General features: G+C 52.5%; 1 protein-coding gene across 2 annotated transcripts; it reads right to left on the reverse strand.

Moving 5' to 3' along the window:
* Positions 1 to 742: 742 nt before the first annotated feature.
* On the reverse strand, positions 743 to 16,299 carry VASH1 (vasohibin 1). Of its 2 annotated transcripts, none has more exons than XM_053602185.1 (7): positions 15,966 to 16,299; positions 9,190 to 9,278; positions 8,072 to 8,128; positions 6,527 to 6,601; positions 3,785 to 4,022; positions 1,875 to 1,987; positions 743 to 1,011 (listed from the first exon to the last, which is right to left on the reverse strand). In XM_053602185.1, the coding sequence occupies exons 1-7, from the start codon at positions 16,281 to 16,283 to the stop codon at positions 939 to 941; spliced, it is 963 nt and encodes a 320-aa protein (XP_053458160.1). In that variant the 5' UTR covers positions 16,284 to 16,299; the 3' UTR covers positions 743 to 938. The 2 variants fall into 2 exon arrangements, with proteins under 2 accessions (XP_053458160.1, XP_053458159.1); XM_053602184.1 differs by having other exon boundaries at positions 3,641 to 4,022.
* Between the last annotated feature and the right edge of the window lie 378 nt (positions 16,300 to 16,677).

Here is a 16,677-nt window from a genome sequence, read left to right on the forward strand (position 1 = left end):
GCAGAACTCATTCCTGGCACTGCCTGGGGAAGGACCCATGCCCGAGTACTCCAGCTCATTACCCCATCCCGGCCATGGCTCCGGGGCCAGCATCCAGGCCTGTGCAATACCCAGTCATGGCAACCTCAGTGCAACTCTGGGACCTCTGCAAAGCTCAGACACTCCACAGGGAGGTCCCTGTACTCCAGCAATGGGTGGAGCTGGGACTGGACAAGCAGACCCACCGGGGGCCTGAGAACGCTGGGGCTAGTGGTGATCCTTGAGGCTGTCCTGTAACCTATCCCCAGCAGGGGGCTTGGCCAGCAGGCAGCATCAGCCCATGCAGCATTGCCTGTGGGGGCCACAGGGCCTGGCACCTCTCCTGGGCCATGGGTTCCTGCTCTGGGGGCAGACAGGGCCTATGCCAAGTCCTAATTTATGGGCTACACAGACCTTTCTGAGGACGATTCTTACCCTGCTTCCATTTCCCTGGGTCAAGATTCTGCCAGGGCAGGACGAACTGGAGACACATCTCCACTCTTCTATTCCCCTGCACAGGCTTGGTAAGGCTGGAAAATTTCCCACAGATATATGATGCCACAGGCAGGAGTACCAGAACTGGCAGCCCCTCCTCACCCAGGCCCTAGCACACTGATCTCCTACACACTGGCCTTCTGGCTGGCAGGAGATTCATCTGTTTTACATTTTCCTCAAATACCTTAATCTTCAGTTGTAGAGTTAAAACTCCAAACAAAACACTAACTGCCTCTTGGCCCAAAGTTAGGGGGCTCAGCTCAGCAGGATGGGGAGCAGCTTGGAAGGCTGAGCTGGAACCCACTCTTTCTGCATCCTCTCGCCCAGCCCCATCACCAGCCCCTCTGCCCGGGGAACAAGGCTGTTTCCAACAGGTGGACACTGGCCCCCAAGGGTGGGTGAGGCCTGGGTTGTCGGCACCCGCCTCACACCCGGATCTGGTATCCGTTGAGGTCTGGCATGGCTTTGGGCTCCGAAGGCTTCTTCTCACCTGAAGGCCTACAGGGAGAAAGAGAACAGGGCAGGGGGAGAGTTGAGTTGGCCTCAGAGAAACGGGAGGGAGCAGGCAGCGGCTGCCCCCATCCCTGCAACTTCTCCTCCATTCTCCTAGGGCTCTGCACTGCAGCAGAAGAGTGCATGTGACAGCCTGTTTCTGGCCTGCTCGGGCTGCCAGTGCTCTCCTGGAGATTAGCTCACTTGGCTGCTGTTGGTGGATAACAGCTTAAAGTATAAATCTCTCCAAGGGGAAATCTTCTCCCTACAAAAGCCACCTAGATCAAAGTCAATGATGAGTAGATATTTTGGTGCCAGAGGCCTGCCTGGCACCCCTTAATTCATTCCAGAGAGGTGGCTCCTAAGTGACAATTATTTTTAAAGCAAGAGTCAGACTGGTAAGTAGGAGATGAAATCAGAGGAGGCAGCCTGGTATTTTAATAACTTGTTTTTGGCATCTAGATACAGATAAAAGCCACAGACTTTTCAGGGTAAAACTCATGTTCAAAGCCATCTATCTACCCAGCCACCATATTCAGACCTCCCCCACAACATTCCTGGGGGAACTCACTGCCTCCTGGAAGCCCCCTCCCTCCTACATGACCCATGCTGTCCTGGGCTTCGGACCTGCTGTGTGGACTCTACTGGCCTGTAGTGGGGTGTTTTCTCTAAGAAATGGGACACCTTTGCTGTGGGAGATGTCAATGCATAAACCCATGAACCTGCCATCCCAAATTGCCTCCCTTGGGTGGGAGCAAAGAGAGAAGGGTGAGAGGGAGAAGACGGGAGAACAAAAAAAGAAGACCCAGAAGATGAGAAGAAAGGAAAACGACTTCTTTGCACCCACCAAGCACGGTCCCGTCTCTCACCGTCTTTCACTGCGACTGTTCCTGCGGTGGGGGCTGGACTGGCCCCGCTGTGGGGACGAAACATCCTTCTTCCGGTCCTTGGTGGGAGAGGGTGGACCTGTCCCTTTGCCAATCTAGATAGAGAGGAGGCAGCCAGAACATCACTCCAGGGCTGCTCCAGAAGAGCCACATGTTCCCAGAGGCTGCCCTGGGCAGCGTCTAGGAAATCTTAAGTGACGCTCTGCCCTGTCTCTGGGTCTTACCTAACCTATGTCCCAGGCACTAAACCTGCCACAGCAGGGGTTCCTCAGCAGGGACACCTAATCTCCACAGGACCTGAAGGGAGTGGAGGAGTCATTGAGCTGTAATGGTGAAGACCCCTCAAGAAAAGGTCCATTTGCCTATACCAGGTAAATGTGTGGGAAAGTGACCCATGGTGAGCTTTGAGCTGGGATCCCATCAACCCCAAAGGTGACACTGGTTATCTCCAGCCAATCAGAAGTCAGACTGGTGGCTCTAGCTCTGATTATGAAAAAAATGAGAAAAATCCTTTATGAGGCAACGTCAGTTTGATTTGAGCTTTCAAAATATGGGAGTATCACAGGAGTACTAGAGGGGGCTAAATAACATGGGGAGTCCTTAGTCCTCAATAGCTGGGAATTACAGCTCTAGAGACAAGGTAACTATTGGCTGTAACTCTAGATCCGACCCACTGCCGTGAAGACACAATAATCTGAGCAGCCCAAATCAGGGTGCGGGGTGGCCCAGAGCTAGGCTGGGGAACCAGCTCAGGAGAGAGCAGCCCCTCTCCAATGTGGGGCTGGTGGCAGCATGTTTTTGTTCTGGGGGAAGGCAGAGTAGGGCAATGCTAGCTCTTCCAAACTCCTGCCCCAGATGCCTTTTGGCACCTGAGACCAGCCCAGATATTCCATCAGGGGGCCAAATTCCAGTCGGATCTGCTTCTCCCTGCCTGACTGCTAGGATCTGGGCTTCCTACCCTGCAAATGGAGCTGCCACCTACTGCCCACTGCCCTCCCAGGCTGTCCAGAGAAGATGTACATGTGACAGCACAGAGATTTGTGGGTGAGGCAGAGGTGCCGGGCGGCCTGGAGAGGCAGAGGGCCAGCCTAGCACTGGGCAACAGGGAGGCAATGCCCAGGGGGTCCTGGGTCTCTCTCCAGGGGAGCATCCCCTACCGTCTAGGGGACCCAGGAAGAGGTCAGGATTCTGCCTCAACAGTCCAGCCCAATTGTTCTGGGTACAGTACCCCCTCCCCAGCCTCATCTGTAGGGGGTTAAGAGGGAGAACAAACTAGCACCCTCATGATCTTCCCCATGGACTCACTTTCCTCTTTCTTCCAGCCTCCTTCTAGTTCCCTATTGGCTGCAGATAGCCAGGGGGCTGGAGTCAGGGGGCATACACAGGTGTGGCCTGGGCCAGTGGCCACGCAGCCCCACCATGCCATCCAGATGGGCTATGATTTCCCACCAGCAGACTTGACTCCCAAGTGCCCCACCTGCCCTTTTCCACCTGTCCAACACCTACCACCACTCAAACCTAGCTCACCCAGCCCTCCTACCTCCTCCTCTCTGCGGAGTGGGCCCTCTTCTAGCCCTTCCGGGGACCACCTCTACCATCAGGACCTTTGAGCAAAGCTCGGCCCTGAGTAGAAGCGTCCCACCATTATCTCCCTTGCTGCTCACACCACCTCTGCCACGGGGGTGAAGATGGGGGGGCGCAGAGAGGTGAGGAGGGCCTGGCCCCAACGCAGAAACACCCGACCCGACCTTGAGCCGCATGTCGCGGGCATGGCGCTCGAGCTCCTTGCGGAAGTCATCGCGGCCCAGCCTCTCCACGTCCAGCACCGAGTGCTTCCACTCGATCTGCTCCACGCTGTGCGGGTCGTGCGACACGCTCTGACCTAGCTTCACCTTTTTGAGCACGTGCCAGCAGCGGCTGTAGGCGGCCTCGAAGTCCAGCACGAGGTCGCTGAGCGTGCGAAAGGCCGGCGGCTTGTACATCAGGTCCTCGCGCCGGCTCATGCCCAGCGCGCCGTAGCGGCCGCCGAAGTTCACCCCCAGCACGATGTGGCGGAAGTAGTTCCCTGAGAAGTAGGTCTTGAAGCTGATGGGGAAGCGTTCCAGGGCGGGCATGCTGTTGGTGAGGTAACTGGCCAGGCCCGGAGCTAAGGAAAGCGCCAGGAGAAGCGCGGAGCCAGCACACAGGACCTGACAGGGACCATGACAAGGACGACCCCATGAGCCGGAGACGCGGGTCCCTGGGCCGCCAGCTGGGGGCAGACAGCCCGGCCCGCTCACTTCCGCATTCCTGCCACCTAGCGTCCAAGCTGGTATACAGCAGGCGCTCAGAAAATGGAATCTCTAATAGGCATAAAGGCTCCCAGTGACATATGACTCCGGTTAGGATGTCAAGCAGGTCTCTTAAGGTCACAAAATCACCACATCTAACAACGGGTCACTGGCTCCACACTGCCGGGCTTTGAGAGCCCTACGGTGGAAGTGGCCATGGAGAGGCCCCTTCGGCCATCTCCCATCTCCCTGCCCCCAGCCCCTCCTCCGTGGGCGCACCCTCAGCCTTACATACACTCAGATGAATCATCATATTTTCCTTCTCCCGCACACGTACATTTCCTCAGAGAGGCACACCATTCTGCTCAGCCTCTCTTCTCTCCCGACGGCGCCCAGCTTCAGACCACTGCTCTTAAGGCTGGGTGTCAGGCTAACCTCCCTTTCTAAAGCAAGTCTGCACCACTATTCGCTTCCTGCACCCACTCAGCATAACCTGCATCTCACTCATTTCTTGGTTTACTTGCTTTTTTTGTCTCCAGGCCACAGGGCCACTGGAATGTAAACATCCTGAGGTCAGGGGCATTATCTGTCAGGTTCCTCACTACTTCTCCAGGGCTAGTCACGAAATGAATGGATAACTCACGGAGCAGATGCCAAGTACAGAAGCTGTACTGTCTTCCATGCACTGATTCATTGCCATGTCCTGATACCTATGTGCAGCAGACACCACCATTATCCCCCTGGCAAAGCATGATTCCCAGGCTCAGAGAAGCTAAGGAATTTATTTGGGGGTCACACAGTGAGTAAATGGCAGAGCCAGGATTCAAGTCCAAGTCGGCCTGTCTCCAAAATCTGTGCTGGGTATACCATGCTGTGTTTCCTCCAGTGCTTAAGTCATTCCTCCAATGCCTACTGAGCCCGACTGCTTGTGAGTCATCAGCCCTGCCCTACAGAGGCTAAGTGCAGTGGGAACAAAACATGGGAAAAAATTCAGCAGAAGGCCCACTGTATGTGCTGTGACTTCTGTGGGGACAATGGGAAGAGCCCTTCCCTTAGGTGACAGTTGCTCCTGTTTTCTTCCTGCCCACAAGACATTAGGCCTGGAGCAATGCTTGTGTGTTCTGGAGGGGGCAGTCCCTGCAGGAGAAGTGAATGTGGGGACATGAGGAAGGTACTGGCCGTGGCCTGAAGTTCTTGGTGGCCTCATGTGCCTCCTAGCAAAGAAACCCATAAGCAGGGGAACAGTGGTCAGGCTCTTGGAAATGGCCCTGCTGTCAGCAAATGACTGCCACAGCAGAGTTAGCTCTCGGGATCCCTGGGGGGAAGGAAGGGCACTTGCAGCCTCTTTTTATAAACTTACAGCAGTGATGTCTATGTGAAGAGGAGTCATGTTTATGTTGGATCAGTGTCCTTCTCACCTGTGACTGTCATCTTCTCCTCCTGGGACTTGCCCACCGAAAGACTCCTTGTTCCATCAGGCCCCCACCCCTTTGCCTTCCTGGCCCTCACCTAGTATGTGCTCCTGTCCTCTGCAGCCCTGAGTCACATGCTACCTACCCCAGGGGGACAGGAGAATGTTTAAAAGCTGATAGGGGTAGGATGGGCTTCGAGTTGGTGAAGCTAAGTAATGGGCACATGGGAATTCATTGTATTGTTCACTGTTGTATCCGTATGAATTTTTAATAATAAAACATCTGAAAAACAAAAAAGTTGGGGCATAGGAGCTGACCAGTTATGACAGAGAACTGGCCATGAGCATTTGCCTCCACTCTCCCTGCTGTGACTAGGGGCACAGGGAAGAGAAGCCTCTATTGGGGCCTCTCTGTCCCCCTGGACACCCTGGTGACAGGGACCATAGCTACAGGCCCTTCTTCTGCCCTTTGGGTGGGGGAACAGGAAACCTTGTTTGTGCTTTTTAAAGGCAGTTTTGCTTTAAAGATTTTATTTATCATTACCACAAATCAACATGTTCTGGAAATGCCAACATTTGGGCATCCTAACTATGTCTCCCAGACTGGTTCTTGGAAATGGTACAATAGCCTTTATAAGACAATGCGCCCAGATTTGGGGTTCACAGAACAGGGTCATTGTGTCCGTATGACTCAAAAAAAAAAAAAAAGCTGCTCAGCAAGCCTGGGAAAGTAGTAACTGAGGCATGGGGTACTGGGTCCCTCACCTCCGCCACCTTAGGGGGCTTCTCTACCCTGGGGAACTCTCCCACTTTGGAGTCAGGCAGACAATTGACAGGGAAGCATCCTGGAGCTCATTCAGCCCTCTCCTTTCTGCAGGAAGCCCAGGCCCAGACTGGCTGGTGGCTGGTTCAGCCCCCCACAACCCCAGGCCTCCCAAGAAGAGCAAGGATACATTCCCAGGATCACAGCTTCCAGGCATTTGATTGGCAGAGCCTCTTTGGTCATTTCCTTGGCCAGGTCCATCAGCCTGTGGGAAAGGGAGGCAGAACTGAGGATAGCCCCTCCAGCCCTTCTGGTGGGAGACTGAAGAGGAGGGGAAGGGTGGACTAGGACTGCTAGGAAGGAGGGTCCTCACCACCACCCCCTCAGCCCCTGCAGCTGCTCTCAGCTCAGGCCCAGCCCCCCTTGGGGGGAAGAGGCAGCCACTGGTGATGGGAAGGAGGAGTCCCCCACCCCCCTCACTTCCTCCTCCCTGCCAGGCCTCTGATCCACAGCCCTCTGGGGGAGGGGTGTACAGGGAGTAGGCAGAGGGGGGCCCTTGACAGCCACTGGACTGGGGCCTCCTGTGAGGGCACTGAGGAAGGCAGGGACTTCAGCACTGATCTATTCCCTTCTGGAACACCCCCGTGGACACCCCTGATCCATCCAGGCTTCTCAGAAGCGCTTGCTAATTGATTGTGATTGTTCCCCTGCAGCTGCTGGGCCTGGATGTAGGATCTCAAGCAGACAGCTGCCTAGTGACTCCCCAGCCTGCTCCTGAACTTGCACTTCAGGCCATTTTAAGACAGCCTATCCCTGAATGCTGCTTCCTCCCTCCTCACCACACACTGTCCCACCTAGGGATTTAGCCTGGCTACTGGCTTTGCCTGGAAGGGGGCTTAACTCTTCCCTGTCATGAGGCTGGAGTGGGCCCCCAGCACACAGTAGCCACAGGGCAAGAGCTTTGGGGTTAGCGAGGTTAGAGTCCAACCAGGGCCTTGGAGAAGAAGTATTTTGCTAATAAGCCATTTAAGTAATTTTTCACATGAAGGCAAACAGGTTATGTGGGAGCAAGATGTAAAACTTACATTAATTGTTAAAACCTGGGGGTCTTAAGTCTGTGGGCATCTTTAGGCTGAGCCCCCAGACCCTCGGCCTTTACTCCTCACTGTCCTCTGCCCTCGGGGCTTCGGGGGCAGAAACTTTTTAGAGCAGAGAATCTAGCCAGGGGTCTACACTCTGGGGCTGTGTTGGGAAGTGAAAGATGAACATTCCTCTGGGGTCCCTGTTGCTTAGACATGGGCCTTCTGCTAAATGACCAGAAGAGTCCAGTAAGGCAAATGGGGTGACAGAGCAGGTATCCTGCAAGGGCAAGTGACAGGAAGCTGTGGGAACAGAGCCTTCTCTGCCCCCTTCTCAATAAAAACAATGAAGGGTGAACTGTGGGTTCACCCACAGTCTACGTGGGGCCACTCTCTCTCCTCACCAAGGCAAACTGGGGGGCTCCCCCCTCCCTTGCTGGCTCAGCATGGATGTTGGGGTTTTATTTTCATCAAAGTAGCCCTGGTTGTTCTCAGTGATGTGTCTCTCTGTGTGAGACCTTAAGGCCCCAGGGTGGTACCTGTCCTCACAGTAGGTTTCCTTGGAGAGTCCCTGCCTACCCCATAAAGCTTCTACTCCAGACACACCAGAGGCTCCCTGCTCAGCCTGGGGCAGAGGGATGGTCACCCATACTCACCCTGTCAGAGGTCTGCTCTTCTTAATTTCAAAGAACTGTGTCCCTGTGTGATTGTATCTGCAGGCGCCAGTTAAGGACTTCTTGGCCAGGTCTAGAGGAGGTTGTCCCCTTCCCCCTGCCCATCTCTCCCAGATGCTAAAGATGCAGCACTCCCAGTGGTGCAGGCTGGTTAGGACCCCAAAATGCCTCCTGCAGGCCACCTTGGAGGATGCTCAAGACACGCGTCTCCCGGCAGGGTCCTCTCCCTTCTCTTCCTTGGCTTCATCCTTGTTCCCCTCAGACCTCCCTTCCCAGGACAAGGAGCAGCAGCCAGCCCCACCAGGGAAGAGGTTGCGGCTAGGAACACCTCTCGGTACCGCATCATTTTCCAACCAGCTGAGAAGTGACATGGACTGAGAGGAAGCAGCTAGGGGCAGGGGACCAATGTGGCCGCTAACTGCTGGGCGCTCCTGAGCTAACCACCTCCCCTACTAAGCCACAGCTGCCCTGCTGGTAAAGGGAGGGGCTGGACCCATTTTCAGTCATTAGCCTGGCCTTTCCCCCACCCAGGACCCATACCTGGTTCTCCCACCTCTGACCTCATCTGCAGCAGGAAAGCTAGGGCAGGGTGCAGGGCCTAGAGGGGCCCAGAGCACAGATATTGGGGAACTTGGACTCAGGGGAGCCCAGCTCTTTCCATGCTGAGTAACCAGCCTCCTGAACAGTAAGAGCCAGTGGAAGTTACCTCCTGGAGCATAAAACCCCTTTTCTCCTCCATTTCTCCTACTTTTGCAACCAGTCCTTTAATAGCCCAAGGCAGATCTCTGTACTCTCCGCTAGGGCTGGTTGGGACAGAGGAGCTCCCACCTTGACCTCCCCACCAGTAAGTCACTCAGGACACCTCTCCCTCTCTTTGCCCCAACAAAGAGAGGAGAAGTAGGTGGAAGAGTCTGGAGCAGGCCCAGTAGTCCAGTACCAGGAAGGGGGTGCATACACCATGTCCCACAGCTCCAGGAGCACAGAGCTTCCCCAAGAATGGTACCCCCAGAGTTTGAGGAATGAGGCAGCTTTGCTGACTCGGCCTTTGGACCCAGCACTGCAGCCAGGAGGTGGCCATGACCCTAGACCAGAAAGGATACTGCAGCTCCCTGATGTAGCGCTGCACGGCTTCCAGGCGCTCAGGGACGGGCGTGGACAGCTGAAACGTAGGCACACTCGGTATGGGAATCTGGGGACAGAGGAAAACGTCACTAGAGGAGGCCACCCAGGAGCTGCCAGCCCACCACTGGATCCCAGAGGAGCCCCGCCCTTGAGAGGGGCCACCTCCCTCCCTTGTCCTGAGTTTCTTCTGGACTCCTCTCCCTCTGGAGATGTCTGCCAGGGCCTGTCCCAGTCACTCCTTCCCTCCTGGAACCTGATGGCATTCCTAATTTGGAGCTTATGTCAATGATTCCAATTTCTTACTTTAATAAATTTAGAAAAACATAGGTTGATTCACCAACTGTTTTGAATATTTTTTTTCTTCTGAGACAGAGTCTCACTCTGTCACCCTGGGTAAAGTGCCATGGCATCATAGCTCACAGCAGCTTCAAACTTGTGGGCTCAAGTGATCCTCTGGCCCTATCTGCCCAAGCAGCTGGGACTATAGGTACCCACCATGATGTCTGGTTAATTTTTTTTTCTTTTTTTTTTTTTTTCCAGTAGAGATAGGATCTTGCTCTTACTCAGACTAGTCTTGAACTCCTGAGCTCAGGCAACCCACCCACCTTGGATTACAGGGGTGAGCCACTGATGAGCCCACACTCTGGCCTGTTTTGAATTTTAAACAGTCATTAACTTAAAGGCTTTACAGGAATGCTAACATTGGGGTTAAGTTCCTTTGGGTTTGAAGTTTACTCTGGTTCACGTGCTAGATCAAACCTGGTTTACCTGATGTCCTATCCTCTCAGGGTGGTGCTGTGTGCTAGAGTAGTGGTCCCAGGAGGGAAACATGCAGAAATGTATGTACCACCCACCCAGTAACACTAGCACATTTACCAGACCTTCCAAAGCCCCAACTTAACAGTCAAGGAGTAAGTCGGGGTAGCAGACAGAGAGACATACTTTGGGACAGGTCTTGCTGTGGCTGTACTTGCTGGGGCCCAGACACTTTGGAGGGGTTTTATAGAGGCACAGGGGCCCGAGGCTCTCCTTTGACCACTCCCTTTTCCACCAGCTCCACACCTAAGCAGTCCAGGTATAACCAGCAGTCCTTCCCACTAAACATCCTTTCTAGTACCCAGCTGAGAAAGGGAGGAAAAGAGCTCAAGTCCAGCAGGTGCCTCCAGATGACCGGGAACTGATAGGCAGGGGGGCTGCCAGGCTGCTGTGCCCAAGGCTGGCTCTCAGCCACCAGGCAGTCTTCAGGACAGAGGCAGGTGTGGGCCCCCTCTCCATCCAGCGGTGCCCAGATCCTGGCAGTTTGGCTCCAACAGGTCAGTGAGGTGGAGGAAGCCAAGAGGTACATCAAATAGGGACCTCTGGGGCTTCAGAACAGATTTTCCAGGGACAAGGCATCCACAAGGGACAGCTCTTTTAAATAATGTGACTGCAGTGCTGGGGCTCTCACAAAGAGGGACGTGAACACTAGTTATCACTGTACACTTGTGTCTGGGGTGCTGCTGATGATGGCAAGGGGCCGGGGACAGCATTCAACAGACACCTACTTGTTCTAGAGTAGAGATATGAGAGGGAAGGGCTCCTGGTCCAGAGCCCTTTGTACGAATTTCCTCCCACTCCCTCCCTGACTTCCCCTACTTCCTGTCTGGACAGTCCCAAGTGACCACATTGCCTGCCTGCTCCTGAGCAGCTGACACCTCTGTGTGGAGGAAGCTGTTTCCCCTTTCACATCACTCCCTTCCTAAATTGGCCCTACCACTTAGAGACACCAGCTGGATAAAAGCCCAGGATGGGGGCCACCCCTTCTTCCTGCCTGCTACCCAGTGCCAAATGGGCTCCAGGCCCTGAGCTGGCCTCCCCTAGATGGAGGATATGCAGGTGGGGAGGTGGGAGAGGAACTGGAGGAATTACTTAGCAATTTACTGTGAACAGCAAGGCACATCCATCTAGTTCCCTGACCTCCTCAGGTGGCAGGGGCCCTCACTTGTCCCTGGAGCTTCCGGAAAAGAATGAGGAACACTCCCCGCTATATGAGATGTCCAAACAGGGAGGGAGCTGCAGGCCAAAACCCATCTGCCCAAGCTCACTCAGAGCCAGGCCTGGGCCAGGGCCAGGCAGAGCCCACAAGAGGACCAGCACCTGCCATCCAAAGCACCCAGGAACAGGCTGCTCTCTGAGGGGAAGTTCAAAAGGGCCTGGGACTCACAGGCAGTGCCTTCCAGGCCTCCACCACTGAGACAGCTCCTTGGCTCGGGTCATCCCACCACAGACAGCGTCGAGGCCTTTTTTCCAAATTCTCATTACTAGTATAGACACATTTATCCAAACACAAGTAGGACCTGTATACCAAATAAATGCCCAGGCCCACTTTAGGACTGGCTGCCCATTGCCACCTTCAGAACAGGAGCCAGGAAATACTTCCTCACTGTTGGGGGTGAGCAAGTGATACAGGCTCCCCAGCTCTCTCAGGGGCAGCTCCTTCTCCACAGCCAATGCCACGGCCTTCCCTTGCTCCAGAAGCACGCTCAGTCCTAAGCTCTGCTGAGACCCTTGGTAGAGTTGTGCATGAGGTGGCCTGCGGGGCAGCAAGGACATCTTGTGGCTGGGGTGGGCCAGAAGCATCACAGCCTAGAGCAGTGGTTTTCACCCAATGTGCTATGGCAAACTGGTATGCAGGAGAGGATCTTAGGTGGGACACAAACATTTCTAAAGATCATTAATTACATTATTTTCAAAAGAAGTTCAAAGCACAGTAAGTATATTCTGTTTTTTGATTAACAGAATTTAAGTGTGCCATGGACATTTAACTATAGGTTCAAGTGTGCTATGAGATAAGAAAGGTTGAAAAAGCACTGGCCTAGAGTAATGGGGCTAACTCTCCAACTAGACCATCACTATCAAAATATAGCTCTGCCACTTACTGTCTGGTGACTTTACCTCCACAGTGCCTCAGACACCTCACTTGTAAACTAGACATCACCATGGAAGCAACCTCAGAGCATGAATATGATAAGGCAGGTCAAGGACTCAGAACAGGTCTGCCACACAGCAGAGGCTCAGTTCCTACTCATGGGCCTTGCTATGCATGTGTGCCAAAGACAGTGGTCAGCACATGGCAGATGCCAGCAATGCTGCCCTTTTGGAGGGGATGACCATACTCCCTCTCAGCAGGAGCTCAGAGCCATAGTTAGAAGATGTTCAGGGGCGGCACCTGTGGCTCAGTGAGTAGGGCACCGGCCCCATGTGCTAAGGGTGGTGGGTTCAAACCCAGCTCCGGCCAAACTGCAACAACAAAAAATAGCCGGGCGTTGTGGCGGGCGCCTGTAGTCCCAGCTGCTCGGGAGGCTGAGGCAAGAGAATCGCGTAAGCCCAGAGTTAGAGGTTGCTGTGAGCCGTGTGATGCCACGACACTCTACCCGAGGGCGGTACAGTGCGACTCTGTCTCTACAAAAAAAAAAAAAAAAAAAAAGATGTTCAGCTGCTGAGGCTGGGGTCAGTGGCCAATAAGCTTAAAACATGATGGTGGCAGCTTAAAATGTAAAGGCGAAACTTTTATGAAGGAGTATAAATGTTGCTGGATTTGGGATCCTTTTAGAAACTGCTGCCTTACAATATACTGGCATCACCCTTGGAAAGATCATTTCTCTAAGCACTCCTGGGGTGTTTAGCTTCACACTCACTTCTTACCTCTTACTGGGTACCTATCAGAGGCTCACCTGACGAAGTATCAAACACTTTATTTTTCTTTCTTTCTTTTTTCTTCTTTTTCTTTGAGACAGAATCTCCTTATGTCACCCTTGGCAGAGGGCTGTGGCATCACAGCTCACAGCAATCTGACACCCTTGAGCTCAAGTGATTCTCTTGCCTCAACCTCCCAAGTAGCTGGGACTACAGGCGCCCACCACAACACCCGGCTATTTTGGTTCTTGTTGTTGTCCTTTTTTTTTTTTTTAGCAGGCCTGGGCCAGGTTTGAACCCACCAACCCCAGTGTATCTGGCCAGTGCCCTAACCAGTGGGCTAACCAGCGCCAAGTCCATCTTTATAACATTAATTCCTCTCTACATCCCTTGAAGTGGGCACTACTATGATCCCCATTTAGTTTAGGAAACTAAGGCACAAGGAGGTTGCACACTTTCCTCAGGTAAGTAGTTGTGGGACAGCAAGGATTCAGCCTGGTGGGTTAAACTCCAGAATGTTCTTTTATGACTACCCAATAGGGGTCCTGGACTCAACTGCCTACAGGGGCCAGGCAGATTACACAAACGGAGAAGGTGGGCTGGGCAGGTGAGTGGTGGGGACTGTGCAAACAGGGGTTGGAGGACACTACTCTTCAGCCCCAGCTGACAGCTGCCACCCAGGATTATAGATTCTCTGTTCCCAAATTGTCTTGTTTTCTGAAAAGATGCCAGAAATTTGGATCTACATGTGAAAAGCTCCCAATTTTAAATTTTGGCTCAAGTGGTCTTTCAAATTATTGTGCAGTCCCAACAAAACACTTCTTAGGCTCCTCAAGATGTGACTTCTAACAGGACGGCCCAGCCCCTCTGGTGCTGGTACTCTGCCACCCAACCTCTCTGATTTTCTCCAAAGCTTCCTAGACCCTGCCACACCCTCAGACTCTAAGGGCTCCTGTGTACTCTGGGCCCTGGGAGAGAACGAACCTCATGTGGACTCTTGTAGTTCCCCTATCTGAGATACTTGTCCCCATGGTTCAAGTAGGGGAAATTTCAATTTTTCCAACCTCTTAAAACTCTTACAAAATTTCTTTGCCCTACCATATAGGCAGGGCACCCCTCCTCCTCAGATAACACAGGGTGTCTTCCTCACTGGTATCTCTTTTACAAATGAGGATTGAAGATGAGAAGATGGTATTATAGACCAGTCACCAATAAGCTCATTGACTTTTTTTTTTTTTTTGTCCCTAGGAGTAGTGATAATTTGGCAGGGAACCATTCACACTCTATGGCCTGATTTAGACACAAGCAGGGCGGCTGGGAAGCTGTCTGCTCAACACCAACTTGCTCACGTGGGAGCAGTGTAACTCTGGTCTCACCAGATCAAATGTTCTGAGTGAAATCTAGTCTCCCCTCCCAATACAGGATGTGAAAAAAGGTAATGTTCATTACCAATAACCAGTACTGGTTTGGGGATTTACCCCTTGTCTACTACTTTAACACATTAGTCACTCATTTAATCTTTCCATCAATCAACTCCACTTTACTGATGAGAAAACTGGGGTTTCCTAAGGTCATACAGATAGGCAGAGAAGGCTTACCAATGTCCATATTCTTTGATGTAATACTTTCTCTTTCAGGAATTTATCCCAAGGAAATAATCAGACATGAACTCCAAAATTTGTTTCAGAATGTTCACTATAGTGTTCGTTTTAAGAATAAAGTAGTGGGAATAATATGCAACCATAGGAGACTAGCTTAATAAATTGTAAGTCAGTACAGAGGAAATTCTGTAGCCATTCAAAATCAATCTACATTTTATTCCCTCTGGAAATACTGAGCAGTTGACTTATTTTCCTGTCTCAGCCTCTAGACTAGGAAGCACCACGGTCAGGTGAGAAACACCATACCTGGCTAATTTTTTAAATTTTTGGTAGAGAGGGGGTCTCACTATATTGCCCAGGCTAGTCTTCAACTCCTGGCCTCATGTGATCCTCCCACTCTGGCCTCCCAAAGTGCTGGGATTACAGGCATGAGCCACCACACCCCATACCAGAAGACATTTTCTTATGGCTCTACCAATAATCTGGTAAAAAACAAAACTGAACAGGCCACTTGTCCCCACATCTAATTTATACTATCTGCTATTCCCCTTAGCTCCTTCCTTCCCACCTGAGCAGGCAGAACTAACCACGAGGCTCTGACCTCTGTCCAGAGGGCTCTGTTTTGGGAATTTCAGGTCTCTTCATTTGGCAGAGTGCTTCCTTAGTCTGAACTGTAATGTTTAAAAAAAAAAAATACCAGGCATGTATTTCCATATAGCACTGTATAGCACAAAAGTCTCAAATACCCTTTCATTCAATGCACACACACATGTTCTGTGCCAGGCACACAGGAGACCTTGGGAAGACAAAGATGAATGAGACACAGCCTCTGCCTTCACTGGCCCTGAAACTTGACCGACAGCCTAGTGGAAAAGTTCCAGCAAACACAGAAACATCACTTCACTTTGCCCCTCTTCACTTCTTCTAATTTCCCTGAATCTAGCGTCCAACAGAGCAGAGGACGGGAAGCCTCTGAAGACCTGCTGTCTCCAGTTACTGGCTGTGGGACCTTGAGTTCCTACTTGGGTTTTTGGCTTTCTCCTTTGTAAAATGGGGACTCAAACTACACTTTCTTGATAATATAAACTGTTGAGAGAATTCAATGGAATAATTCGTGAAAATATTTTTTCAACAAATGAAGCCCTATATTTCCTTAGTCATTAGTTATCTGTCTGTTCACAGTCCTGGCTTATTAGCATCATCAGGCAAGGAAGATAATCAACCCAAACTAGTGTTAGTTTATCTGCTGTTCCCCCCCATAAAATACGGGCATTTTAAGACACCGGGCGAGGGCATCCCAGAGACAGACATGTGAACCTCCCTCACCACTGACACGGGAGAAAAAGTTCTTCAGGACAAGCAAGACCTTACTGTGCCAAGGGTCCCCTGCAGGAGGAAGAGCGTGGCTTTGCTCTGTCAGTCCTAGGCTCAGTAACATCCTGCGCTATCTATTCCCCCACCCCCACCCTACACCTCACCTTGGGCAGGTCCGTGGCCCCACGGATGCGGTGCGCCACCTTCTCTCCATCGGGGTGGATCTTGGCCACGTGTTTCCACATCCTTTCCCAGGTGGCCTCGTCCACAGGCAGTCCACCCCGGTTGACAAAGAAGGGGACGCCTCCCTCTCGTAGGTCCTCTTCTCCTTCCTCCTCTGGCTCCTCATCTCTCTGGGCTGAGGCCCCTTCGCTGGTCTCCAAACGCCTGACCTCAGAGGGGGCGGCAGCAGCAGCAGCACCAGCAGCGGTGGTGGCAGCACCGCTGCCGCCACTCCCGACCACCTTCTTTCCCCCTGGCATCCCTAAATTCTTGGTGGGGGTGGGAAGATGTCGCAGGAGGCGGGAAAAACAGGTGGCTCACAGGAGTCCTCCCACACACCGGCTGCAGAGATAACACATGGCTAGAGTGGAAGGCCCCTTTAAGAAACCAGGGCGTGGCTCCTGCACAATAAAATACTACTCAGTGAGAAAAAAAAAATTCGTGAAAAATCAGTGCAACAACGTGAAGTGGGGGCTGATGGGGTGGCTGTCCGGGGTTAGCCTTAAAGACCTGGTTCTGTTTGCAAAATGGGATAAAGAGAACACTCCCCAAGTTGGCACCCTTCACAAAGCACCCCCATTTGACAAGAACAATAACGGGTAGCAGTCTGGGCTGGCAAAGAGAAAATCAGAGGGAAACTGAGGCCAGATAACT

This window comes from Nycticebus coucang, chromosome 9 (genome assembly GCF_027406575.1).
Source record: "Nycticebus coucang isolate mNycCou1 chromosome 9, mNycCou1.pri, whole genome shotgun sequence".
NCBI classification, from domain to species: Eukaryota; Metazoa; Chordata; class Mammalia; order Primates; family Lorisidae; genus Nycticebus; species Nycticebus coucang.